At 37.9% G+C, this 27,516-nt stretch overlaps 4 protein-coding genes across 4 annotated transcripts; 3 read left to right on the top strand and 1 right to left on the bottom strand.

The window, feature by feature from the left end:
• The first annotated feature begins 1,012 nt into the window (after positions 1-1,012).
• Positions 1,013-2,563, top strand: LOC122672136. Its single transcript, XM_043869633.1, has 3 exons — positions 1,013-1,280; positions 1,450-1,517; positions 2,294-2,563. The coding sequence occupies exons 1-3, from the start codon at positions 1,052-1,054 to the stop codon at positions 2,561-2,563; spliced, it is 567 nt and encodes a 188-aa protein (XP_043725568.1). The 5' UTR covers positions 1,013-1,051.
• A 2,366-nt stretch (positions 2,564-4,929) lies between these two features.
• Positions 4,930-7,130, bottom strand: LOC122672135 (F-box/LRR-repeat protein At2g42720-like). Its single transcript, XM_043869632.1, has 4 exons — positions 7,089-7,130; positions 6,144-6,503; positions 5,717-5,863; positions 4,930-5,566 (listed from the first exon to the last, which is right to left on the bottom strand). The coding sequence occupies exons 1-4, from the start codon at positions 7,128-7,130 to the stop codon at positions 5,093-5,095; spliced, it is 1,023 nt and encodes a 340-aa protein (XP_043725567.1). The 3' UTR covers positions 4,930-5,092.
• Positions 7,131-12,783: 5,653 nt separating this feature from the next.
• On the top strand, positions 12,784-15,498 carry LOC122671397 (protein NRT1/ PTR FAMILY 1.2-like). Its single transcript, XM_043868587.1, has 5 exons — positions 12,784-12,856; positions 12,914-13,035; positions 13,177-13,394; positions 13,499-14,052; positions 14,619-15,498. Exons 2-5 carry the CDS (start codon positions 12,936-12,938, stop codon positions 15,493-15,495), a joined length of 1,749 nt encoding a protein of 582 aa, XP_043724522.1. The 5' UTR covers positions 12,784-12,856; positions 12,914-12,935; the 3' UTR covers positions 15,496-15,498.
• Positions 15,499-25,931: 10,433 nt separating this feature from the next.
• Positions 25,932-27,516, top strand: LOC122671398 (peroxiredoxin-2). The gene is made up of 3 exons (XM_043868588.1): positions 25,932-26,089; positions 26,565-26,644; positions 27,119-27,516. The coding sequence occupies exons 1-3, from the start codon at positions 25,935-25,937 to the stop codon at positions 27,370-27,372; spliced, it is 489 nt and encodes a 162-aa protein (XP_043724523.1). The 5' UTR covers positions 25,932-25,934; the 3' UTR covers positions 27,373-27,516.

Below are 27,516 nucleotides of genomic sequence, written 5' to 3'. Positions count from 1 at the left end.
TAGGCAAAACAAACCCAGTTATATAAAGCCCAGTATATTCTTTTTTTGGTAAATAAAGCCCAGAATCTTCTGACCGTGCCAGCAGCAGTCAATTGGGATAATCTCCCCTCCCCCACCCCCACCCCACCCCACCCCACCCCACCTCCCAATCCCTCCAAATGAACTATAGAATAGACGGTTATATAGAAACAAACACAACCCACCCATCTACCCACACAAAAGAAAACTCCAATTAATCACCTTCATGAAAGGTTTACTCTCTAATGAAATTTTACCTCATTTTGATTTCAATTGATGACATCAAGTTTGGATTCTCAAAATCTAATTTTGGTAACCAAGTTCCACTGATAGGAAACTTCCTCTTCTTTTTTCTTCTTAGAATCTGTTTTTGTAGAATTTTTTTTTAAAATTCCTTTATAACTCTTTTTTATGGTCTTGATGGAGGGAAAACCTTAATTGGTATTTAGTTTGTCTCATGTTCTGATTAAATGAACAGAATACAGGAATTAACTTCTGCGAAAACAACAATTAACCCCTAAAATGACAATTTGCATCTGATTAGTACTGTTCTATTATAAATTAAGGGTCCATCTAATACTTTGTTAAGTAGGGCAACCCATAGGATTTATCTAATCCAATAATGTATCATGCATATAAAAGTGTAACTACTTAGATTTTTTCTCTAACCTACAACCACATTAATTTAGGTATCATGGTTTTATATCATTCTAAGAAACTTATTTGTATCTGTAAGGTGAGGAGTCAAATTCTTGATAGAGATTGATCATCAAATAAAAACAACCTTATAGAGATTACAGAAACACTTTGTTTATGGAAGAATGTTGTTTTACATGCATGGCTACATACTTAAATAGATCTATTTTCATCTAATTTGAGGGGAGAGAACAAAAAATTACCAAGCAATTTTATTTTTCTTTGTCTAAAGTTAAAATATCAAATATCTTTGGCTTAGTTATTTAAGGAGGGGGGGGGGGTGTGGATGTATCAAGAGTTAGTTCTCACCAGTCCTCTCATTTGGTCAGCAAACAAGATGGGTTGTTTTAGGGGTCTTCTCATGGTTTATTTGGTCTTGTTATCATGCATAATTGAAGCCTCTGAAGCTGAACTCTCTAAAAAAATGCTCAAGAAGATGAAGAAGGTGAACAGGGAAGGGCCATTTGTTGGAGTTCTGGTCCCAAGCAAGTCTTTATTGGAGCCTGTTCTTCAATCATCAAGCTATGAATCTGAGGATAAACCTTACGACCGCGTTGATTATGCAGGTGAAAAATCCTTCTTGTTCACTTAAGAAAAGCTACAAATAGTTTGATTTTTAATGGATTAGACGCAATTTCAAAGAAAATTGATTAGGATCAGCCAACCTAAATGAAATAAATAGGTATCCAAGTTGATGAAATACTAATATTTTGTTAATTTGTGTTATTTCTCAAGGGAGGAGATTTCATATAGGTGAATTTGAAGATAAGAGTGCAATACTGGCTGTAACTGGGAAAGGCATGGTTAGTATTTTTATGTGAATATGGACTAATATTACCTTATCTCAGTTTTGATTTTAATTGCCTTAGTTATTGTTATTGTTTTTGAATTTTATGTTAGACTTGGGGTTTTGCATCTAACCCTCATCGAATCTCATACAAGATCTAGAATATGAATCAAATAAAAACCGGAGAATAGATGCGTACTTTGCACTGAAGTTTGTTTGAGATGGTTCGATGCAGTTCTTCACAATTTTCTCCTCTTTGATTCTGGATCTTCTAAAGCACCTCAGACCTCCTTTTGCTCTCTCTCTCTCTTGTGGTAAAGTGGAGAATAATAAAATGAAGAGGTGGGGACCCAAAACATAGTATATATAATACCGTCTTGACCCTAAACCCTAAACCACAATAGATTTGGCCAGCATATTCTTAAACTGAAGAGTAAATCAAACCGGTCTGTGCAACTTGATTCTCATCAATTAATCAACTTAGATAATTAATTAAGCCCATAATTCTTACATTTTAATTGCAATTTCTTTACAGATGAATGCAGCTGTTACTACCCAAATAATGTGCACTCTGTTTTCAATTAAAGGCATTGTTCACTATGGATTTGCTGGGAATACAGACAAGGCTCAAAATGTGGGGGACATAGTAGTTCCTCAGTCTTGGGCACACACAGGACTATGGAATTGGCAGGTAGCAAAGCACTTAGTCCTATAAATTGAATTTATGTCTGATCAATAATCTTTTCTTCCCTTCCAATTGTCTTCTTCTTCTTTTTATTACTTTCTGTACAGAGATATGGAGATGGGCCAGAAGACAAACTCTCTCTGGAGGAAGATGGAGACTTTACTAGGGAATATGGGTACTTGAATTTCGGAAATTATACGTACAAAACAAAAGATGATGATTCTGCAGATAATTTCCTGAATAATATTTGGTATCAACCAGAAGAGATTTTTCATTCTGAAGAAGACCCTGATTCGAAGAGTAAAACTTTCTGGGTTCCTGTTTGTCAATCTATATATGAATTCACCAGAGAACTCGAGGCAAGTAGAACTAATTAAGTAGTTCTTTGTTTTTTATGATTTTGAACTCATCAGTACTGTGAATTGAATCAGATATGTTCTTGATGTTCATTAGGAAATGAAACTGGAGCAATGCATTGATGAATCAACATGTTTAAGCGAAATTCCACGAATAGTGAGAGTGAAAAGAGGGAGTAGTGCCAGTGTTCATCTTGATAATGATGCATATAAGGAGTTCTTGTATTCAAAATTTGGAGTTAGTGCTGTGGACATGGAAAGTGCAGCAATGGCTTTGATCTGTCATCAAGAAAAGATCCCTTTCATATCATTTAGAGCTCTATATGATCAAGAAAAAACCTTTGGTCCTATTCATGTCCAGAATCTCATTCAGGTTCTAGCACGTTTCATCAAGTATGTGCACAAGGATCTCCCTGATGCTACTATTAGTTCTATGTAAAGTTCAATGTTAGTTCCTTCTCATGAAGGACTGACTCTGAGACTAAATGCTCTGGTTATATGTAATAAATAATTTTAGATCAAATGCTTTGTTGGATGGTTTCAATATTATTATATGTTAGCTTATAATTATATGAGATATTATGAAAATGAAATGTAGTTTTGTTGGGGGTATGAGCTCTTGTATTCTGTCGCTTGGTTTGTGGGTTGATTTCGAAGGGCTGTAAGCCTCGAGGCCCAGAGGAATTGGCTCACTTGCACATAAATCTACTATTTTGGCAGGACTTCGACAAACTAGTGGGTCCAAGCGGGGGTTCAGGGGTGGTAGTCTCAGAGAAAATTTTTTGAGGACTATATGAGTACTTCGGTAAAATTCCTGTATAGGGTTTTGCTATAAATATGTAGTGAGGGTTCTTTCTCTGTAACGAAATCTAAGAGAGGTGTGAGGACGAGTGATTGTAACCCTATTCTCTATTGATAGTAAAACAGATCGCATCTCACCATGGACGTAGGCAATCTTGCCGAACCATGAAAATCCTTGTGTACATTGTGTGATTGTTGTTTGCGATTTTCATTCTTTTCTGCATAATGTTAGGATTCGTTTTCTATAAGCTTAACTTGTTCAGGGGTAGATGAATTAATTTTTCATTTAAATTGTATTTTGTCCTTAAGTAACTCTAATTATTCAAGCCAGAGGGTTGACTGGGAATCTTAAGCTGTGTTCTCGAAATGGATTTTAGGTCTAGAACGCATTGTAAAGCGAGTTAGAATGCGTTCTAGACCCAGAATCTATTCCGATAACGTATTCCAAACACAGCCTTATGCTGCATTTGGTATGCATTCTTGATATGTAATTACGTATTCTAGGTCGTTTGAATGCTTTCTTTGTTAATGTCGTCCATGCTGGCAACAAAACTGTGGTGTGTGGCAGTTCGAAGATCAAAGATCATGGAAGACAAAGTGGTTTTATGGTCTTCTATGGATTCAGGTCAAACCAAGTAGAGAAGTATGTCGATTTGAGTTCAAAATGATAACAAAATTACAAATTTGCCATTAGACCTATTTATAATGAACTAGCAACCTTGTAATTTATAAAAACTTTTAACCCCTTCCCATTCTTATTTTAAACTAAAATTTTACAAATGAGATGGACATAGGGTTCTCTATCACATGGACCCATTTACTCCGTTTAAATCATGCAACATGGCAAGAAAATGAGAACTTGTTGCACGAGGCATATCAAATACCTCTGTGACACATGAAGGCACACTTCAAATTGAATGTGAAGCCTACGTTGTATTTTTAGCCTTACCAAAAAAAAAAGTTGTATTTTTAGACCTAAAATGATCTTAAATAAGTAATTCTAGACTGCTGAAAAACTTACTCAGATTATTTGGATTCATGCTACGGTAAGTACGCATCATGGCTAGGAATGGAAGGGGAGTTTAGTCTCACATCAGTTGGCTAGTAAGCCCTTGTGGGACAATATAATATCTTTGGGAATGATCTTTCTATCCTAAAGCTCGAGCTTTTTTGTTGAATGCTGTCAAATGGTACAAGAGTGGATTGTCATTATACCAGTCATATGGGGACTCATGGTCCAAAGCAAGGGAGATTTAATGCAATGAGTGCACTCCAGGGCTAATGTTGTCAACTCGGGGACAAATTTTCTTTTCACACCCTCTTATATGACGAGTCTGTTGTACTAGGCTTCACTACTGAGCGGAGGTTGAATCAGTAGTCTCCAAAATTCCTTCCCAAAACAGTCCCATTGATGGTCATCAATGTAAATCACACTCACAATCCGCCAAGAGCTGAATAAATCAATCTGAGCAGCACTGGCTGGGGCACCCATTTGGCCAGCTATAGTTCGTGTGTACTCCTGCCTACCACCAAGATTGATTAGGCCTACCTTTTTTTTTTTTTCCAGTCATGGGCTGAAAGTTTTTAAAGAGAAAATAGAATTTCCAATCAATAATTACAATTCCAAGAACCTTTTAACTAATTCTCCTCCAAGCCAAAACATGTGCACCTATTTGAGTCAATTTTGAAGTTGGATTTTTTACAATACTTGCTAACTTGTATGGTTACAAAAAAAATGATTAATAAGATTTACAGAATTGTTAGCCGAACATCTGCAAGCCGAGATTCTTGAAGAAGCAACTTATATATCTGCTTACTTTCCCTGGTAGATACCAAGCATTTGTGATCATGGGTCTTCCATTTGCCATCTCCAAGATAAAATCTAGGATGAGTGTCGATCAACAGAGACTCAAGTGCAATAGCATTCTTAAGAATGTAAGTTACTATGTCAATCTGTTCTTTGTAACCAACAAACCCATTTACCTCAACAAACTTGAGGTTGATATGAGGGAAATTAGAAGGCCTAATAATTTCTTGTGTTTCAGATTCATCTTTTAAGTGAGATAGATGGAGTTGGAGTTTTTTCAAGAAAGGTGAAACCTTCATAAGGGTAGTAATCCAAATGAAAAAATGTTTTTCTGGTGCTGTAGCAACCAATACTAATTGAGTGAGCTTACTGTAAGTTGGTAAGTTTTCTAATGGAAACAGTGGCTCAAAATAAAGCTAAGTGTTGTAAATGACTAGAGTCTCAAGTTGAGGGAGATAGGTTGGAAGTTTTGTTACGGAATAGGTCGCTCCATCCATGGTATAAAAGCCCCCAATATGAAGCATTACATTTTCTAGTAGTGGAGCATTCTCAAAACAAAAATTTACCATGTACCCTGTGAACTCAAATGTGACAAGACTTGAAGCACATAACTTGATTTCAACCAACTGAGAAAGATCATTTACTCCAAGGTACTTGAGTCTCAGGGATGGACTGGAGATCCTTAGATACACTATACAGTTGCATTTTGCCAACTTCAGCCATTCAAGGTGAGAACAATGGCACAATAGATCCTCTACATCTTTGTCAGTTATAAATACATATTCTAGTGAGAGGGTGTAAATGAGTCAAAACCTTCAAAACCAGGGTAAGGTCTCAAGATGTTGAAGGTGCAACAACTCAAATATAAGTGATTCAAGGATGATATTTTTCCACAAGCAAGAAGATCAGAGGGAAATCTGTACAGCCCAGAATTTGGTCTAGAACTACTTTTGTTGTAGAAGTCAAGATGAAGTTCTTTGACCCCTGATATTATTGCAAACTTGATCCATTTGTAAAGATTACTGGCATACTTGTTATCCCAGTGAGAACAAATCCTAAACCTTTGAACCTTAAAATCCTAAAGAAGCTCCAAGGTTTGATCAACCACTCATATGAATTTGGATGTTCTTTCTTGACAAGCTTGATGTATTGTTGAGGGGTTCTAGCTCCCAATTCAAGCATGTTGTCAGCATCAAAATCAAGATTGGAAACTGATGTTCTCCAAAGATACTTCCACCTTCTTGATAAAGTGCTAGTTCGCACTGCTTCTCTCAATGTCAACAATGATATAATGTAGCTCAAGACCTCGTCCGGTAGATTGCTTATGTGATCCTCCTCAATTAGCTCGATCTCCTGTCAACAAGATGACGATTGAACTCAACTGTTTCAACGTAAAGAATCCCTCGATCTGCAAAAACACGTTGGATTGAAATCCAAGAACGGCCCAACAGCTAAACCGCCAGTGTTGTCATGATCCTTATGAGGTCATCCGTAGTGTTTAAGGGCCCAAAAAAAAATCTTTCATTACTCGTAGGTTCCTCCAGTCTAGCCAATGATACTTCGTGAACCGCTTCTTCGATTTCTTCCAGAGCAAATGGCCAAGCCAATGTTGTTAAACCTAATTGGAGAACACGAGAACATGGTCTCTCCCAAAGAGAAAAGACGTGGAGTGTGGGTGTACTGGACAGGTCAACCTGAGCTTAACTTTCCATTACCCATTGAGACTATAATGTTCTTTCCTCTCTCTCAGTTTACAATTTACTCAGTTTCTATGGGTCGTCACCGTTTCAAATCTAAAGAACCCTAAAAAGGTAAGTTACAAACAGAAAAGATTCTTCCTCACCATAGTAACACCGACTCTGCACACACCATAGTACTTCAAGAGGCACAATCAACAAACTACAACACACAAATTAAGTGGTTCGGCAATAAACCTACATCCACAGTGCAATACCCATATACAGTTATGGCTTTAGTCATTGATATTAAAAAGATAAAGGGCAACAACCCCAGCCACTCACAACCTCAACTATGAGTACCTAGATCATATTAGGATTTCTTACAAACACCTTATCAACAACTCAAAAAGTTCTTATAAGTAATGAATTAATAATGTAAAATGGAAATCCCCAATCCCCCACAATGATCAACTAGGAGTATACATCATGCATCAACACATCCTAGGATCTACAAATGAAAAAAAAAAAAAAAAAAGAAGGAATATTTCACCTAAGTGGACTAGCCACTTGAAGACCTATCCTCCAATGAAGAATTCACAAGCTCCACCAAGCTCACACACCTTCAAAATGATGAATCAAAGCAATCTTCAAGTCATCCCAAACATTCAAATGCATTGACTATAAAAAACTCTCAAAAATCAAATTTATTGGCACACTTGTCACGAACACTCCCAAAGTGTTCTTCACGAAATTCTAAAAAATCTCCAAATAGAATCATCAAATTTGGAGTTGTATAGTCCAAATTATGGGTATTTAAAGTTCCAAAGGGCATAATGAGTATTTCGAAGGATGTTTTGTGAAATTTTGTAGCGTAGTACTAAAGATCATGACATTTGAAAGCTCACAGTTATGTCGGCTGGATTTCTGGCCATCAAATCCAAAGATTCCTAGTACGTCAGTCAATAGCCGTCAGATCTGACGTCTTGTGTCAGTGTCCAGATAAAATGTCTTACCCAAGTAAAGAGAATTTGACATGATTAAAATCGTGTACGCACTCTGCCCCAAATCATTATGACTCTTAACCTTTGGGCTTCGTATAGCATCGCATATGCACACTTCTCTACTCAGCTAACTAAAGCTCCCCAAAAGGAATCTCGCAAAACCCTTTAATTCTGTGCCACGTCGATTACCAAGGACTCTCTGCACACAACCAATGAGCATCTAGGAGAAAGAATCTAACGCAAATACATTCCCGCATGCCTTTCTATCAGAACAAATGTTGACATGTCTCATTTTGAACCCACCATTCAGTACCAACCGAAAATTTCATAATAACACTCAAGCCCCTCTGCCATTTTGAGTCTTTTTGTATACCCCATCTATTTATATGAATAATAGGATAAATCCCACTGAATGTTAAATGGTTCCAATAGCTACTAGAACCAAAACGCCTCAAATATTTTTTAAGGCATTGAAGGAGATTGCCTTGCATGCAAGAGCCATGTGGCCAAGCCCGGCATGGCCTGCCTTCCCACTCAGGGGCCTCTGTGGGCATGCCGTCTGGCACATGCGAGGGCCATGCCCTTGCCTGCCGCAGGCCCATAGATAGCCCTTTGCCCCCTAGGCCATGGCCTTGTGGCCTTGTTGCCACCCATGCACATGGGCATAACTGCCTTTCTTCTGCCTAGGCATAGGGCGCTCTTGTCCATCTGCCTTGCCCATGAGTCCATGTGAGCTGTTCCAATTGGGTAGAACCAAAAAATCGATGGCCTTGTGTTTTGCCACATCACCCTAAGAAATGCCAACTCGATGACATGCCATCAAGCCACCTTAGCCCTTGGTGGGCCCACACCCTTATAAACACCAAGAACTCACAAACATGCCACCATGAAACATCTCATGAAAAACCACATGTCATCACATGCCGAATGCATTTAAAACTCATCAACAACCATCAGAAAACTCAACCCACTTCAAGACAAGTGTAAAATTATTGAAATGCCCTTGGGCATCAAAATACCATCACCCATGTACTGTTGCCAACAATGACAACACATACACCTAGAACTCCCTAAACACTGCCAAACTATGCCAGAAGTCCAACAGAGTCATGGAATTCACAGTGAGACTCTCTCTCCTAAGATTAAATGTGATCTCCCTAACCTTTAACCCGAGCGAAAAATATATTTTTCAACTCATAAGCCTCTTTTGATAGGGGAAGGTGGATGCAAGCAAAATGCCTTCAATACAAAGGGGAAAGGATAGCTTTATCAACAAGGCGGGGGGGGGGGGAGGGTTCATTCAGAACTTGTTCACACACTACATCTTTTACCACTGGCCAAGCCCACTTGGACCTTTTCTGTTAGAACAAACACTAAAACAAAACACGAATAGAAACAAAAATAAAGCAAGATGACAAAGAGATTTTACGTGGTTCACACACCAATATAGTATGCTACATCCACGGGCGAAGCTGAAGATGTTTCACTATGTAAATCAGAGAAAGTAACAATGGAGATCTCTCAAGAACACCCAAATCGACGTTGTTGTTCTCTCCCAGAAACCCTAAATCAAAAAACCCCAAATGTTACTCTCTTTACGACAAAGCGGGTAAAGAATATAAATACTCCTCCATTAGATCGAGTCGATCCATCGGGTCAGCCCAAGCCCTCCGCTACCATCACAGATTTGAGAAAAAAGTTTCATTCGAATCGCGATCAAAAATATCGGAGCAGGTCATTTTTCGAAACGGATACAATAATCAAGACATACAATTTCCCCAATGACTCAATACTAAGCTATTGAATCAAGGGCACGTTATGGGTAACAGTGAACAGAGGAGCAGGGTTTCTGAAGTTGTAAAGAAGTGGAGAAGAGCCGTAAAGGGGGTTAGATTGTTTGAATGCAAAGTCCCAACTCCTCTCCCCCACGCTATCTGTCTTGTTAATATCAATAGAAAGAAGAACAAGGCGAAGCTGTTGTCATCATTGGCTTTTTTTTTTTCCAGAGAGAGAGAGAGAGAGAGAGGGAGTTTTTGAATCTGGGTTGGGCCCCTGCCATTGTGGCTGTGAGCCTGCAGACTCGGTAGTATGGATTACCATCTCGTTTCGTAGATTAGATTCTCTTCAGCAGTAAAGTTCCCTTTCTTTCTATCAATTAAGAAGACCAAAAAAAAAAAACCATTTTGTTATTGTCGTGTGCTTGTACATTGAACATTTGGTGTGACTTTTTACTGAGTTCACCTGCCCTACCTTGTTGCAGGATATTCTAACTGCCTCTTTGAGATCTAAAACTTGAAAGCCTTAAATGATTGGATTAGTCTTCACTTAATAGCTTTCATTAAGAACTACAAATCTCCTCAAATCCTGACTTAAAATAAACACACACCCATACACGAATATCTTCTCTGGACTGAAGAGTCAACCAAAGCCTGGAATCCAGGGACAAATATAGAAAGCACAGAAGATAGAAACAGAAGTCACTTCGTTCTTGCTTTGCTTGCTGGGTTTCTTTTTTTTTTTGGTTTTCATCCTTTCAAATTGAAAAAAGAAGAAAACTTTTCTGAATTATTTTGGGTTATGATCTCTCTGTCGTTAGCCATCAAAAGCTGTAGAGGTCTAAGGTAATTAAGAAATGTATGAACCTTATAGTTCAACTTATTAGTTAAGTTGTCAAAGAATGCAGCACTTTTCAAGTTTCAAGTTTCAACTTTCAAGGAGTTTGAAGGATTTGACTTTGATATCAAAATCCAGACCATGTGGAAACACCCTTCTGTTTGAATCAAGGATTATAGAAAATTGATGCTAAATTACTGTATAATTAACCCTTCGACAGACTGAACCGTTATTAGTTGGTTCGGTTTTGGTTTGGGCTAGTGTAAGCTATTTTTTTAATTGATTTGATTCTGTTTAAAATAGATAATAATCAAAAGCAAGATTAAAACCATGCAACTATGGCTTCAAAACTTTGAACCAATTAATAATCGATTTGGGTTCGGTTTGAGTTTATAAACAGTCGAGATTGATCAGAAACCCAAATGAATAAACCAAAACCAAAACCAAATCAAACCGATTTACATCCTAAGATACACCAGGCCAAGGAACATGTTGGGTTTTGACCATGACTAGCCTAGATATAGAATATTGTATAGGAGGATAAAATTTCCATCCACCCAACTAATAAGATAATATAAAGATGTCAAGCTTTTCTTGACAGTAAGGGGTACAACAAAAAAGAAGAATTGAGAAAAGCTGCAAAACTATCAACTTTCCATATCTTTACTGCAGTGTGGCTATTTTTGTGACCTTTGGACCATAAACTTTGGTTGTCTTCTGGTAGGACCAATTTCCATTTCCAAGTATTGGGTCCATCCATTTTCCTTTAACCCATCTCCCCATGTGAAGTTTGTGAACCAAATCCAACTGGGTCTCTTTGTTTTCTTCTTTCTTATGTACAATCTTAATTTAATAATGGGTATAATCCATACCACTTACATTGTGTTCTCTAGTTTAATCTATAGTTTATGAGTATTTAATATATAGTTGTATAGGGCAGGTTGCAATTGCACTCTTTTCCTAGGTGACCCACATCCACATGCATCTATAAAGGTTTTCTTTATTTCCTCTACTTCTCCCTCTTTGAATATTTAAATCTTTTGCTGACTTAGAGAAGTATGATTTAATGATGAATCCCTTAGGCAACTTCACATATCTCCTCTCAAATTTCTGACAATGTTCTTGACCTTCCCCTGTGGTTTATTTAGTGAGTTTACACGCTCATCCACCATCTTAGGGTTCATAAACCCTAATAGGGTTTTAGTATGTTTTCTAAAGACCCTCGTGATGCTTTCTCCCATCCGCTTCTGTCTCAGGATTAATGGAATTTCATTCATTGTGGGTGGAGCGAAAATCGGTTCTACATTTTTTTTTATCATAATAACTAATGGTTTGAGGTATTAGGTCACATATTAGCATTGGCATAGATCAATCCTGATATCTAATCGATCCCATATCAATGGAATGATACGAACTAGGAGTAAAACTACAAAATAAAATAAAAAAAGATTTTTGAAAAAAATCAAGGGCAAACCCGTCTAATCCGTTCCAATCTAATAGATGAAAGCAGGTGATGAAGATATAAACAAACTAATTGGATTAATTGGGCTATAAACGGATAGTAAACAGATTATAAATGAGTTGATCAAGATATTATAGGTCTAATTGGGCTATAACCAGTCAATCACGATCGATTATCACTGTCAATCACTCTCGAGCGCATGATCCAACTTCGATTAATTAGTCGATTTTGATTCGATCTGTCAGTCCGGGTCAATTTTTTGATAGCTTAGGCTGCGTTTGGTAACACTCACCAGAAGTTCTGAGTTTATGGCTTCCCCTTTATGTTAACAGTAGAAAAGATTACACCCAAAATAAAGGTCAAATTTGGTATTTTGAAGTATCTTGAAATAAGGGTTATACTGTAATAGGAAATAGACAAAATCGTAATAATTGACTTATGGGCCATGGTGGCTTGTTTGAGATCAGAGGAATTGCTGGAGATCTTCACTAGAACAGAGAAAAAGATCCATTTGTTCGTATAGCCAAAGTGACATTGTCTTGGATTATATCAAACATTTTGTCCTTTTCCTTTGATTTCTTCCCTTACTCAGATTATACCCACTCTTACAGATTGTTCTGTGGAGTTCTTTCTTCCATGGTTATCTGCAATTTCAGAACTTGATTACTCTTGTATTGTTAGAAATGTGAGGACCATTCACCACCATTGGCCAACAATTACATAAACAGTTCCACACTACAAGACTTTTTCTGAAATCTCCAGATCCAATTTCCATTTCTATCCCTCTCCTAATCTACTGTGCTTGAACGAAGGATTTCAATAATTTTTCTACCGTTGCACCTGTTATTACGTTACTCTGTGATTTCTGAAAACCCCACTACCCATTGCGTGGGCTGTGGGCAACTGGATATATGACTACACAAAGCTCAGGCTCCCAAAACACCCAAAACTCTCTCTCTCTCTCTCTCTCTCTCTCTCTTTGAATTAAAAGCAGAGTAGTAGTTGGAGGTGAAGGAAGGAAAGAGAGAAGATGGACGAGGAGTTGACGCGAAGCTCTCCGAAAACGACCCAACTGTGTTCAATTTCAACAATGCGAAAGGGTGGCTTGAGAACCATGCCCTTCATCATATGTGAGTTCATTAGCTCTTCCATTTTTCCATTTTTTGAGAAGGTTACTTGTTTTTCCCTCTCTTTTTTTGAGAATAATCTCACAACTACAACTGGGTTTCTTGATTACTTCACATTTCTCTGTTCTTATTGTAATTTTACAGTGAATGAATCGTTTGAGAAGGTTGCAAGTTATGGGCTTATGCCCAATATGATCTTCTACTTGATGAAAGATTATCACTTGGATGCCGCCACTGGAACTACCATTCTCTTGCTCTGGTCTGCTACTTCTAATGCCCTTGCCATGGTGGGAGCTTTCCTCTCCGATTCTTGCTTTGGTCGCTTTCGTGTCGTCGCCTTGGGTTCCTTCTCTAGCCTCCTTGTAATTAAAGCTTTCATTTGGGTTTCCCCCACAATCTTTACTCTGTTTCGTTCGTTTCTTTTGAGAAAAGATCCAATTTTTAACAGTGGTTTTGGTCATGGCAGGGGATGATTATGCTATGGTTAACAGCTATGGTTCCAGAAACGAAGCCCTCTCCCTTCTGTAACGCATCGTACGGAAAATGCAAATCCGCCTCGGCGGCCCAACTGGGTTTCCTGTTTTCCTCCTTTGGTCTCATGTCCATAGGTGCCGGTTGCATTAGGCCTTGCTCCATTGCCTTTGGAGCAGATCAGTTGATCAAGAAAGGAGATCCAAACAATGAGGGCCTCTTACAGAGCTTCTTCAACTGGTTTTATGCTTCCACTGGTGCTTCCACCATCTTTGCACTCACCGTAATAGTGTACATTCAAGACCGTTTGGGTTGGAGAGTAGGTTTTGCAGTTCCTGCATTTCTCATGTTCATAGCTTCTCTCCTGTTCTTAATGGGTTCTCCTCTCTACATCAAAGTGAAGGCCAGTAAGAGCTTGTTCACTGGATTCTTTCAAGTGTTTGTGGTGGCTTTTAAAAACAGAAATCTTTCTTTCCCTGCCAACAACTCTAATGAATACTACCATCAAGCCCCAGATTCAGAGCTCATTGAACCGACCAAGAACCTAAGGTGTGGTACTCTTGCCCATTTTCACAAGCAATTGATAAACATAAACAGAATAGTCATTCTCATAGGTAAAAATCAAATTAGATTTGTTTTGATCTTTTCCATTTCCATGATTCTATGCACCTGTTCCATCACCATCACCATCACCAAATCAGTACTTTAAGTCTATGATTCATAGGGATCGGTAAAAAACCAAAAATCAGGTCAGCTATGCTGACTTCAGCAAGTACTATAATGGCTTCTAGCGTACGCTAGTCCCCATCCAGCCATTAACTCCTCCTCTGTGCTAATTTCAATCCTGCATTAACTTCTTTTGACCAAAATAAATTCAATTTTTTCCCTTTCTTCCCCATTCATGTTAGAACCCATCTAACGATAGGTCTTAATCCTTCGGAATGGTAAAAGACTTTTGTTCCAACAATCTAACCCAAGAACTCCCTGAAGCTGCTCCATCTGTAGGGAAAAAAAAAACTGAACTTTTCTTACAATTTGCTGTTCTATATTTCTATTTCACTTTCTGACCGTCGCTTGATTAAATGAGAACTCCATTGATCAATTTTTCTTTGTAGGTTCTTAAACAAAGCTTGCATCATTGGGAATCAGGTGACAGATGTAAAACCTGATAACTCACCATCAAATCCATGGAAGCTCTGCACAGTGGATCAAGTGGAATCACTGAAATCACTATTGAGAGTTATTCCTATATGGTCTAGTTGTATCATTGTACAGGTGGTCATAAACCAATCCTCATTCACAGCAATCCAAGCAAGTACCATGAATAGACACATTACTTCTCACTTCCAAATTCCAGCAGGTTCGTTTTCAGTGTTCTTGGTACTCACTTTGACGATATGGGTAGCCATGTATGATCGTTTAATTGTTCCTCTAATGGCAAAACACATGGGAAGGCCTCAAGGGCTTAGCCAAAATCAACGTATGGGGATTGGAATATTGGTCTCTGTTGCAGCCATGGCAGTCTCAGCAGGAGTTGAGAGGGTTCGAAGGAGAACTGCAATCAGAGAAGGGTTAGTAGAAAATGCATTCAGAGAGGTAGACATGTCGGCTATGTGGTTGGTTCCACAGCAATGTTTGAATGGCTTAGCTGAGGCAATAAGTGCTGTGGCACAAATAGAGTTTTATTACTCTCATTTCTCTAAGAACATGGCTAGCATGGCAATGGCTCTTTTCACATTGGGTATGGCTGCTGGTAACTTGATAGGGAGTCTCATAGTGAAGATTGTGGATGGAATTACAAAGGGAGAAGGTAAGGAGAGTTGGGTGTCAAGTAACCCTAATAAGGGTCACTATGACTATTATTACTGGCTTCTTGCAATTGTTTGTTCAGTTGATATGGTTTATTTTCTGGTATGTTGTTGGGCTTATGGATCTAACAAAGAGAAGGAAACCAAGGTTGAAGGTGGAGCTGGAGAAAGTATTGCAACCTAAGCCTGAGGATTACCCATCCATTATCAGTGTATTTTATTTTGGCAAAAGGCTTTATGGATGGTTTCCCATTAAACCTTTTGGGGCTACCTCTCTACAAATTTTCAAAACCCATTAAACTTGGTATGTGGTACCAATTGGTGGGTCATCAATAGAAACTCCCCAATTAATACCTGCTTCTATATATTTGTCTTGGTTGATATGAAACCATCCTGGTGTATATCTGTGTTAGATTGTATCTTTTTTTTGTTGGAAAAATCTTCTTGTAACAAAGTTAGTGGAAAAAAATGTGTGGAAAAGGTTAAATTTGAACCAGCACCTCGTTTCTCTCTCTCTCTCTCTCTCTGGTGATGACTGAAACTGTTTTAACTCTGTTGTGTTACTTGATTGTAAGGGTACAGCGCTACCTGCAAATGACAAAGGCAAAATAAAATTTATTTGAGAAACTGAGGTGAAACACACAAACCCATCAGAATTCATGGTAAGCATAAACTTAAAAAGAGATTTCACATCCAATTGGTGACAACTTTGTGGCAATTTATTGCAAGGCAGCTTTGCTGTTGGAGGACCTTTCTCTTGTTTGTAGCTTGAAGGAGTAATTGGTGACTGTCGAAAAATCTGAGTTGGAAATGGGAAAGTCTTACACTGTTTGAAACCAAAAAACAAACAGTTTGGTTGTGGGGGAGGGAACCATTTGTCCAATCAAGCTAATCAAAGAACTGTGTTGCATTTGTAAACTAAAAAAATATCAATGTCTTACCTAAAATTAGTTCCTCGTCAATCTTCAAAATGTTCAAAATGTGGTTGCAAATGATGCAAAATCCATGACAGAAGTTGGAATAAAATCTCAGAGATTGTAACTAATTCATCTATTTCTTTTTCCAACAAAATGATTTAATAAATGAAGCTTAAGATCAGCAATTAGTCCAAATACAGACAAGCCTCTGATAATAGTTGTGGATTACATTGAAGAGAATCATAAAAAAACATTTAGTGTCTATCATCCATGGCAGATATAAACTTCAAGCCAAGGTATGTGGGCTGGAGATGGCAGGTATTTTTAATGATTTAAGAGGGGTAAATTTTAATAGCGCAAGAGAATGCTAAGTCGCTAACCGGTCATGTAGCCCCTACACCAGCACAGTGACCAATAAGACTGGCATTGAAAACATTATACATTTATACGTATTACTATCGCTTATGTAGTAGAGAGGAAACAATTATGACAATTAATTACAATAAAGTATGGATGATTAAATACCGGAATTATGCAGAATCCAACAAACTTCATATCTTGATTTTCAAAATGGGCATATAAATGGCAAAAAGAATGTTCCCTGAAGTGCGAAATTATTGCTCCTCTCCTGTGAAATCAAGTATCCCATCCTTGTTGATGCCCTTGTGCGCATTCTCATTAGCCCCACACTGGTGTAAGGCCAAGCGACTAAACAACAATCTCTTGCCCATTTCTTATAGTTAAAAACCACAAACCGGTGAAGGGGGTATTACACCTCCTTCGTTTATTGTACATTTTGTTCTTGGTACGAGGTTTCTCTCCTATGATTTCTCCTATTGAATCTTTTTTATGTTGTTGACAAAAAAAAGCACTCCCCCCCTCCCCAAAAAAACAAAAAAAAAAAACTAGGGGTTTAAGTTTGGCCCAGCAAACTCGAGTCCACCCATGGCCACCCTGAGCATGACAAAGCCTAAGCTCAGCCATGCCTGTCCTGAGCTTGACTGAGCCTAAGCTGGGCCAGGGTTGAGATTCTAGGATCGAGATAGGTCTATACACACACACACACACTTATACATAATAATATCATACATATGGTTTAAAAAAGGGGTTAGCCCAACCTTGCCTAGCATTGAAATGATAAAAATAGGGGCAGCCTTAGTCAATCAGTGCCAACTGGCGCAATCAGGGTCAATCAGCTGGGGCAAGCTGGGCTGATTAAGCCCCAGTAGGGCTTGTCCTCGGCTGTGATATTCCAACCAATCTCAAACTGGGCTGGACCTAAGTCGAGAGCTAAAGGGATTTAAGATTGGGCTGAGATTTTAAAAAACCAGGCCTAACCCAGTTGCAAACCTGAATAGAACTGTCTTTATGGGACAGAGGGAGTACTAACCACAATGATGATACCCTTGAGGGTTTGACCATTGTTGGAGTAAAATAAATACCAAGGGCCCATCAACACTGTGCTAACTCTTCCAATTAAACAGCAAAAATCTTTGAAACCATAATATATTATGTACATTGTAGACATGGTATACCCCTATGGTGTATATAATATACCTAACCCCTATATGAATTTGGGCTAGGGAACAGATTGGGCTGGCCTTGTTGCCTTAATCCTAGTCCAGTATGGCCCAACCTTGTTTCAGGCCAAATTTATGCACTAGGGAACCCTTTCCATCACACTTGCTAGGGTCGAAACCATTTAATCAGACTGGGACTAACCGATTTAAAACCAGACCTAACCAGACCAATCATTAATTGGTTGGTTTTGGTCCTAACCATTAGGGTGATATGTTTTTTGGAATCGAAATCGAACCGAGTTGAATAACTGTAAGGACCGCTTGGGCCAAACATACTCATGTTATAATTTGCAATTGTCTGCCCTTTTCATAGATTTTCATCTAATTTTACCATAGATTATGACTTGTATATAATATAGGACCGAGTTTCACTCCACCCACAGTGAATGGGATCCCATTCACCGAGGGATGGGAGAGGACAAGAATAGGTATCGGGAGGATATTTTGGAACATTCAAAAATCCTAGAGGGGTTTGCGAACCCTAGGATGGTGGGTGAACCATCCTCTATGGGTGGAGGAAAACTTTGTCCTATACTATATATGGGCTAGAAAGCACTCATTTTTGGACAATTTGTCGTTTTGGGTTTTGGAATCGATTAAGAATCGCGTGACTAGTACTATTTAAGAACCAAGATCCACTGCCATCTTACTAACAGGTCCTAGTCCTAATCCATGGGACCGATTAGATATTTGGCAACCTGACCGTTGGATGGATTGGGATCGACTTCATAAACCACCAGATAATACAATGGTTGGTGTCAACCACATGACCTATCATGTTTAGATACCTTATTTTGTAATCCTCAAGCATATTCAACGATGATTAACAAGTGTTTGAGAACTGTGGGAATGTTTTATTTTGTGGTTTGAGAGGTTCCATGTAATTTTAAACGTGTCTTGAATCATCTGGTAAAGTAAAATGATCAAAATGCCTCTATAGGGTTGACTAGGTTAAAGTATGATCAAATAGATTTAAAATTAACATAAGTTTTCAATTAAAATGATTTTAATAATCGACATCCTTAAACTCAAAGTTGGTCTGATTTGCATCCCTAGTTTGGAACAGTACATATTACATTTTAATCATGTGAGACCTGTTTTGAGGATAATTTTTAATAGTACTTTTTTTGTAAACATTTATAAGTATTTGGAATAAGCTTCAAAATGCATTTTGAATCATTAAATTTAGACTTCTACTAGAATAAAACTTATATGTTTTTTTCAGGTTTAATGGATTTGGACTAGGTTGGACCATGCCCAATTCAAACCTCGAACCGAACAGGCCCAAAATGCCCATGTACTTGATGTCAATCTTCATGCATTAGACATCGAGTGAGGCTATTAGACATTGATATCTAGGCTTAACCTCAAGGGGTTAGCGGAGCTGGCTTGGAGGGGACATGATACTTTGCCTCAGTAAGCGAGGTCTCGTGATCAAGCCTTCGCCGTTGCATAATTTCTTGGGACCACCCGCCTAAAGCATCATGTTTGCTCTACGTTCATTTTTATTTTGCTTTATGGTACATGCTATGATCATGCATTAATATAGTGTTTACAATTGGTTTCAGTAGGTAGATTCTCCCTTGTTTGGTTTTCTTCATAATTTTAATGGTGCATAGTGCATGTAGGGTTTCTTGATCCCTTTTCCCTTCTTCTTGCTTGGTCTTACCCTTAAGGTTGGGGTCTTGAACTGGATCTTTATCACCTGCGGTTCCCTAGCTAACAAGGCAGGCGAAATGACCATTCCACTCCTGACTGAACACTCTGCCCGGGTGAGGTCCACCCCCCCCCTCTTATTAGAGACATTAGGGAAACTATACCGGTCAGGGAATCACAGGAGATATTTTTCCGTCTTGAACCTACTTTTTCTTTCTTCTCCTTGCTTTTATGTTATTTTTAATGTTTTCTAAAACCTACATGTTACTGCTATTTTAAAATAATCCTCCGTACATTATTGAATGCTTTATTGTTATTGAATGTTTTATTGTTCTAGAAATGTTTTCTCCCCTCTTATTGTTTAAAATAAATCCACTCATCTTTGGTGTCTACTGTTAGGTTTGCATTCTTTAGAGTGTGTTCTAATTTATAGGTGTTTTCTACAACATCTTAGGTTATTCTTTAATGGTCAAAGATTTCATACACAGCTGTGCAAGCATGCACGGTGGTGTCCCCTCTCACAGGGAGTTAGAAAAGTCATAAAACCCCACTCCTATTTTAATGCCTTGAAACTCTCACCCTCTCACATGCACGGCTTACACAGCCGTGTATGAAAACTGTCCCCTTATTTAATAATAAGATGTTTTCATCATTTTTTTAGCATATTTGTTATCTAGGAATATCTATTTTTATTTATATAGAGGTTGATTTTCTATTAGTTATAAGATATTATTTGAGCACTTTTGGGGGTTTCATGGCTCTTTAGTGACAATATGGGTTTTTTTTCTACAACATCTTAGGTTATTATTTAATAATAAGGTGTTTTCATCATTTTTTAGCATATTTGTTATCTAGGAATATCTATTTTTATTTATATAGAGGTAGATTTTTCTATTATTTATAAGATATTAATTGAGCACTTTTGGGGGTTTCACGGCTCTTTGGTGACAATATGAGTTTTGTTCTACAACATCTTAGGTTATTATTTAATAATAAGGTGTTTTCATCGATTTTAGCATATTTGTTATCTAGGAATATCTACTTTAATTTATATAGAGGTTGATTTTTCTATCATTTTTAAGATATTATTTGAGCATTTTTGGGGGTTTCATGGCTCTTTGGTGGCGATATGGGTTTTTTTCTACAACATCTTAGGTTATTATTTAATAATAAGGTGTTCTCATCATTTTTAGCATATTTGTTATCTAGGAATATCTATTTTAATTTATATAGAGGTTGAATTTTCTGTCATTTTTAAGATATTATTTGAGCACTTTTGGGGGTTTCATGGCTCTTTGGTGGCGATATGGGTTTTTTTTGTACAACATCTTAGGTTATCATTTAATAATAAAGTGTTTTCATCATTTTTAGCATATTTTGTATCTAGGAATATCTATTTTAATATATATATATATATATATATATATATATATATATATATATATATATATAGGTTGATTTTTCTATCATTTTTAGATTTTTTTGAGCACTTTTGGGGGTTTCATGGCTCTTTGGTGGTGATGATGGCTCTCTGATAGCAATGAGACTTTCTGGCAGCAATGACAACTCTCTATAGGCAATGGCAGCTTTGTGGTGGCAATGACAGCTCTTTGGCGATGATGACGGCTCTCTGGCGGTGATGGCAGCTCTATGGCGGCTATCTTTATTATTTTGTATTCTTATATTCTCATTGAAGGGTAGGGATTGATTGAAGTGTATTTTCCTTTTCTAATCCTTTTCATTTTCTTGTTTTTTTTTTTTTTTTGGGAGAGAAAAATAAAAGATATATTAGAAGAAAGATAACAGAGTTTGTACAATGTTATCATACAAAACAAAGTCCTGCTATATATCAGCTACATGTCTAGTTAAGATGTTGGAAAGATCCAAAATATGACCATTCTTAGTGGTGATGATAGGAATGACAGAAGTTGATTGTGATACTTTATCAATATAGAAATTAGACTTAGGGTCGCACCATAGTAGTTGGGGATGAAATCATGACAGGGATATCCTTGTTGCAACACCAGATTTCCTTGATTTTGTAACCTAGTTGAGAAGAATGATCTAGACCTTGGGCTAGACCAAAAAGTTTTGTCTTCAAAAAATTGTTAGTTCCCAAAAATCCTGCAGCTATCAAAATAATTTGTCCTTTCAACAAAATGGAATACATCCATCTCTTCAAAGGAGGGTAAGTTGTTCCTATGCAAATCAGAATAGGATAGTGTAATATGGGCAATGAATCCAAACATGATAATAAAGAGTTCTCACATTGATCCGGATTAAAAATCTCATAGGAAAATGTGGGGGAAGGTGGTAAAATATTCAAGTCTCATAACCATGCCCGGATATTATTGATGACCCACATAGGATCAGGTTTGACAAATTTATGTATCACCTTATTTCTAAGGTGCCAAATAAAATAACAGGTTATAATAAAAACCGAGAAGAACAACCATCTAGAAAAAGCCTTGTCAAAGTGTTTGTAAGAGAGATAAGAAACACAAAGCTGGACCATAGATTAGTGGGAGAGATACTCTGTTCTAAAGGGGCCTGCCACCCATATATGCTTAGACCAATCACATGAAAGGAAGAGGTTCCATATGGATTCAACACAAGATCCACAAAATACACAACGGGAATCCATTTGGATACATTTCGAGAGACTCGCTTTGACAGGGATCCCTGCATGTAAAACATGCCAAAAAAATAGTTTAAATTTGGGATGAATAGGAAGCTTCTAGAGAAAGCGCCACCCGTGAGTTTCTAGCTCGTTTAGACAGTCTCAAAGTAGATAGAATAAAATCGGTTGCTAACCGAGTAGTGAATCTACCGTTTTTAGAGATAAAACATCTCTAACTGTCTACAGTATTAGTTAAAGACAAATTAACAAAAGCAGATACATAACAAGTAGGGAAAGGAAGGGATGGAAGATGTGTTCAATCTATTATGATCGAAGTAACTACAGACCCTATTGGCACAACTGTGTCGTTCTCTTTTCCTCTCCAGAAATTTGATAAACAATCTTCTCTTTGGTTTTGTTCAGGTTTTCTCAACTCTATGGATGTATTGGAAGGGGAACTCACATGGATGCTACATGGATGGAAACAGGCAACCAACTACAAACTCCGCAAACTCAGCCTTATCCCAACTTAATGGGGTCGGCTACATGGATCCAAACACAGCAAAGGAAAACTAAATTCTAGCAAAAAAGAATGGGGAAAGAAAGGAGAAATGGAAAAAGAAAATGACAAATGCCAAATGAAAGATGAAAGATAGTAAGAGGGAAAAAGCCCAACCCAGCATGACAAGAGAAGCTCAACTAAATGGGGTCTGCTACGTGGGTCCTTGCCCTCCAATAGGCCCTATCCGAAGTCATACTTGGTACAAGACCTAGGATATGCATGTCCTTTCCTCACCACTTCTCCTATGGTCATTTTAGGTCTACTCCTAGCTCTTTTAGCTCCTTCAATTGGGATCATATCACTCCTTATTGAGGCGTCCTTAGGCCTCCAATGAATATGACTATACCACCTTAAACGACTCTCTCGGAGCTTGGCACTGATCGGGATGACTCCCACGTCTGCTCTAATACCTTCATCTGATACTTTATCCATCATTGTTTTTTCACACATCCATCTTAACATCCTCATCTCTGCTACACAAAGCTTGTCAATATGACACTTCTTAACTGCCCAACATTCTGCTCCATACATCATAGTCGGTCGTACAACAGTTCTATAGAATTTTTCTGCTTTAAAGGAATACATTGGTCACACAACACTCTAGACGCACCTCTCCACTTCATCCATCCCAGTTTAGTTCTCTATGAAACATCATCCTCTATGCCACATTCTTCATTTATGATTGATCCTAGATATCTAAAGTCACTTTGTGGTAACTCTCTATCCTCAATTCACATCATATCAGTATCCATCACAGTGTGACTAAAAGTATACATCATATACTCCATCTTTGATCTTAAAGTCTCTTTTTTTCATGGTTGACCTTCAAAGCTCTAACTTAAAGTTAATCCCTTCTTTTGTCTCATCCACCAAAATGATATCATCAGCGAAAAACATACACCACAGGATCTCATCTTGAATGTTCTTCGTTAGATCATTCATGATAAGCGCAAATAGATATGGGCTTAAGGCTGATCCTTGGTGTAAATCAATCGTAATTGAAAATTCCATTTCCTGACCTCTCACAGATCTCACTCTAGTCACCACACCCTCATACATATCTTTAATAATATTCGCATATTTACTAAGATCTCCTCTCCTCACTAGGACACGCTAGATTAAATCTCTATAGACTTGGTCATATGCTTTTTCGAAGTCAATATAGGTCATATGGAGATCATTCTTGCTTTCTCTATATCTTTCCATGAACCTCATCAATAAGTATATAGCTTCTATCGTAGATCTACCTGTCATAAAGTCAAATTGGTTCACTGAGATATGAGTCTCTCTTCTCAAACGGACTTCAATAACCTTCTCCCATAATTTCATAGTGTGACTCATAAGCTTAATGCTTCTATAGGAGTCAAAATCATATAAGTTAGGAGTCAAAACAGAGAATTGATCAATCTTCTCCTCTTTCTTGAGTCTAGTAAGATTCCTTGGAACCTCCTCCCAAACTTTTTAGAACTCGTTGATCACACAACTAACTTTACTAATACTTCTTTCAAATGTTTAGAGGATGCTAAACTTATAACTATGTTGAACTCCTTGGCTCTTAAACCCCTTATTGAGAAGTCTGAACATCTCTGTAAGGGCTTTCTTGTAAATTACTCTTATTTTTAATATCTCTCTCTCTCTCTCTCTCTCTCTCTCTCTCTATATATATATATATATATATATATATATATATATATATATATATATATATCTTTTCATAAAAAAATAAAAAAGTAACTACAGACCGAATCCCCTTTGAATTCATCATACAAAAAATTGGTTATGCAGTGACTTGGAATTGATTTCACCATGGGTCAATCCAAAAAAAAGAAATTTTGCCATTACCAATTTTGTGAAGGACCATATTTTTTAGGGTTGATAGCATATGAGTTATACTGTTTCACGATCAAGAGTCTTTCTTTTTGCATATAGTAGGGTCAAAGATGGATGTGTGGGGCAAAGTATTTAGCCTTTATAACCTTAGTACATTGCTCATCAGTATTGTTTATAAGTCTCCACCCTAACTTGAGGATTAAAGACTTGTTATGAATCTCGAGGTTTGGTTGACCATGCAAATATATATTTTTTTCTTTTTTCTTTCTTCTCCCTTTTGAAGAGGTTCGGTTGACCATACAATATACATTTTTCCATCGACGGAGGGGATCTATAAATATTCAATATTCAAGAAAAGACTCAAGATGATTTGAACTTGGTATCACTCCAATCAAGGATCACTTTTTATAGTTGACTTGGGTGGATTTGGCAATGAGGGCATTTGTTTTTTGGGCGAAGCTAAATGATTCATGGTTTAGGAAATAGGTCATGGTTATACACAAAGGGGGAAAAGATTGTGAATGGCATGGCTCTTTCTTATTTTTACATATCCTCTCATGTATGTTCATTCACCCAGAAGATTTTCAAAATGTTATTCTACCATTTTGACATAACGAGCGTGGGCTTGGGGTCTTTCCGTGAACCAAAGGCAGGTAGGGGTGTCAAAATTGGATCGAATCGAGTAAACCGCCCGAACCAAATCACATCGATGTCTTATTGGACAAGTTTCATATTGCAGTATTACGATCCCGAAACCGAATCGAACCACACTAAAAAACCAAAATAACCCGAGATCAAAACTAGCTCAAAACCCAGACCAAAACCGAAATCGAACCGATCTATTCTAATGGGAACCTGAAACCCAGTAAAAAATAGTTACTTTTTTTTAAATATGTATGTTATACCGAACCAAAACTGAACTGAAACTGAAACCGACCCCGATAATAAAACGTTACAAAAAACCAATACAACCCCAAATCAAACCGATACTGAACTTTCCTTATTGATTTGTTTTCGGATTTATCATTCCCACTCAGACAACGACTCAATCCGAACCAAAACCGACCCCAACCGATCGATTGACACCCTCAAAGCCAGGCATGGCTCTTAGGAATAAGTGAGTCACCCCATATGAACAATAGCGTTTGGTCAATTTTAATAAGAGATTCGATCCACCAGGACCACAAATTCAGCAACCACTCCTCCTTGAGGGCTTTCATGCCGGATGTAAGAGCACTATTAAATTCAGTAAAGGAAAAAAAAAACAATGGTCTGCCTCCTACTATAAATACAGTAACAGAGTTCAGAAAAGTTCGGAAGAAAATCGTTTTCAGTTTGAATCTCATCGAAGCTCACTCGTTGGTCGCCGTTGCACTGCGACCGCCGTAGAACTAAAGGATCTTTGGTTTTCCGGCCGGCTCCAACCTTGACCTCAAATCCATTGCTTTGCAAAATATAATGGCACCCATAGCTGTTGGTGACGTTATCCCCGATGGAACCCTTGCCTACTTCGACGAGTCTGATCAGCTACAGAACGTCTCCATACACTCCCTCGCCGCTGGAAAGAAAGTCATCCTCTTCGGAGTCCCCGGTGCCTTCACCCCTACTTGCAGGTCTCTCTTTCTCTCTGCTTTTTATTCTTTTGACTGTTCTTTGTTTCTTTCTCAACACTGTGAAGCCGATCTGGCTAGATGATACTGTAAAAAAATCATAATTAATCAGATCAGATAGCTGGGATATCATCTCGATCATCAGATCATCGCCCTCCCCTTGAGTTTGAAACTCGAATGCAAAGGGGTGGTCTTGCTTCTTGGCTTCGCTGTCGAGATTTCGCAGGGGCTACGTATCGATTAGCCAAACTGGTTAACTTAATTAACTTTCCGGATAAACAGACCCATACGATCTATCTATCGACTCTTACTAAGCTAATTTTCAACAGATTAGGGTTTTTCCCATTTCTTTTCCATTTTATTTTCCTTATTTACTACAATTGGAATTGAATTTTGTTCTTTGCTTGAGTACCATTTCCCCACTTAATTATACTGGTATAAATTTCATGTATCAAATGTCTGCTCTGGATTCTTGCAGCATGAAGCATGTGCCAGGCTTCATTGAGAGCGCAGAAGTGCTCAAGGCAAAGGGCGTTGCTGAAATTCTGCTTATTAGTGGTAATTTCCCTTCTCCTCATTTTCAGATTTTTTAGGGCTTACTATTTTTTTCTGTTCTCATCTTTTGATCCTCAGAGGTTCCTCTTATACAATTGTGTCCTCCTCGTCCTTCCCAGGCTTTCTTGCAGAAACCCATTCAACCTGTTTATTAGTGGTTCTTTATCTCCCATGACAATAATTCATGCATAGACATAGGTATGTGTTTGTGTTTGTGTTTGTGTTTGTGTGAAAAGAAGAAATTTCTCAAGGCTCTAGGGTTTCTTCCAATCACATTGACATTTCAAAGACATTGCAATCTAATTACAATCCTAAAAGCAGAATCTCTTATTGTTTGTCTTGATGCATATGTACTGTAGAACATGCTATCTTATCTTCTCTGGTTAATGTAGGATGAAGAACACAGGTTCCTCTGGAGGAACTGGGGAATGAATTTAACGAGTATTTATGTCTGACCCTGATTTTATCTAATTGCAGTGAACGATCCCTTTGTGATGAAGGCATGGGCAAAGACGTACCCAGACAACAAACATGTGAAGTTCCTTGCTGATGGCTCTGCCAACTACACTAAAGCCATGGGGCTTGAGCTTGACCTTGCAGAGAAAGGACTTGGAACCCGGTCTCGCAGGTTTGCTCTCTTGGTTGACGACCTCAAGGTGAAAGTAGCTAATGTTGAAGCGGGAGGAGAGTTCACAGTCTCCAGTGCAGAAGAAATTCTCAAGGCTTTGTGACTAACTCACCCCCGCTCTTGCCTTTAAGTATCTCCTACTACCCAGTCCATCTTCCTTGGTCACAACTTAAAACTCTTTTCTTTTAAGAAAATAATTGAACACTATCGTGCATGTTTTGTCATTTTAAGTTGAATGTGGACAGAA

This window comes from Telopea speciosissima, chromosome 8, assembly GCF_018873765.1.
Source record: "Telopea speciosissima isolate NSW1024214 ecotype Mountain lineage chromosome 8, Tspe_v1, whole genome shotgun sequence".
Taxonomy (NCBI): domain Eukaryota; kingdom Viridiplantae; phylum Streptophyta; class Magnoliopsida; order Proteales; family Proteaceae; genus Telopea; species Telopea speciosissima.
This window is presented reverse-complemented; position numbering and strand designations above follow the sequence as displayed.

Excerpts from the sequence above, each read along its gene's own strand:
- LOC122672136 (XM_043869633.1), top strand. The coding sequence starts at position 1,052 with ATGGGTTGTTTTAGGGGTCTTCTCATGGTTTATTTGGTCTTGTTATCA. Across the intron at positions 1,281-1,449 it reads CGACCGCGTTGATTATGCAG|GGAGGAGATTTCATATAGGT; the intron begins GTGAAAAATCCT and ends TTATTTCTCAAG. Across the intron at positions 1,518-2,293 it reads CTGTAACTGGGAAAGGCATG|AGATATGGAGATGGGCCAGA; the intron begins GTTAGTATTTTT and ends CTTTCTGTACAG.
- LOC122672135 (XM_043869632.1), bottom strand. The coding sequence starts at position 7,130 with ATGACTAAAGCCATAACTGTATATGGGTATTGCACTGTGGAT. Across the intron at positions 6,504-7,088 it reads ATGGGTATTGCACTGTGGAT|GAGATCGAGCTAATTGAGGA; the intron begins GTAGGTTTATTG and ends TCTTGTTGACAG. Across the intron at positions 5,567-5,716 it reads TTGAGTTCACAGGGTACATG|CTTTATTTTGAGCCACTGTT; the intron begins GTAAATTTTTGT and ends TACAACACTTAG.
- LOC122671397 (XM_043868587.1), top strand. The coding sequence starts at position 12,936 with ATGGACGAGGAGTTGACGCGAAGCTCTCCGAAAACGACCCAACTGTGT. Across the intron at positions 13,036-13,176 it reads AACCATGCCCTTCATCATAT|TGAATGAATCGTTTGAGAAG; the intron begins GTGAGTTCATTA and ends GTAATTTTACAG. Across the intron at positions 13,395-13,498 it reads GTTCCTTCTCTAGCCTCCTT|GGGATGATTATGCTATGGTT; the intron begins GTAATTAAAGCT and ends TGGTCATGGCAG.
- LOC122671398 (XM_043868588.1), top strand. The coding sequence starts at position 25,935 with ATGGCACCCATAGCTGTTGGTGACGTTATCCCCGATGGAACCCTTGCC. Across the intron at positions 26,090-26,564 it reads GCCTTCACCCCTACTTGCAG|CATGAAGCATGTGCCAGGCT; the intron begins GTCTCTCTTTCT and ends GGATTCTTGCAG. Across the intron at positions 26,645-27,118 it reads TGAAATTCTGCTTATTAGTG|TGAACGATCCCTTTGTGATG; the intron begins GTAATTTCCCTT and ends ATCTAATTGCAG.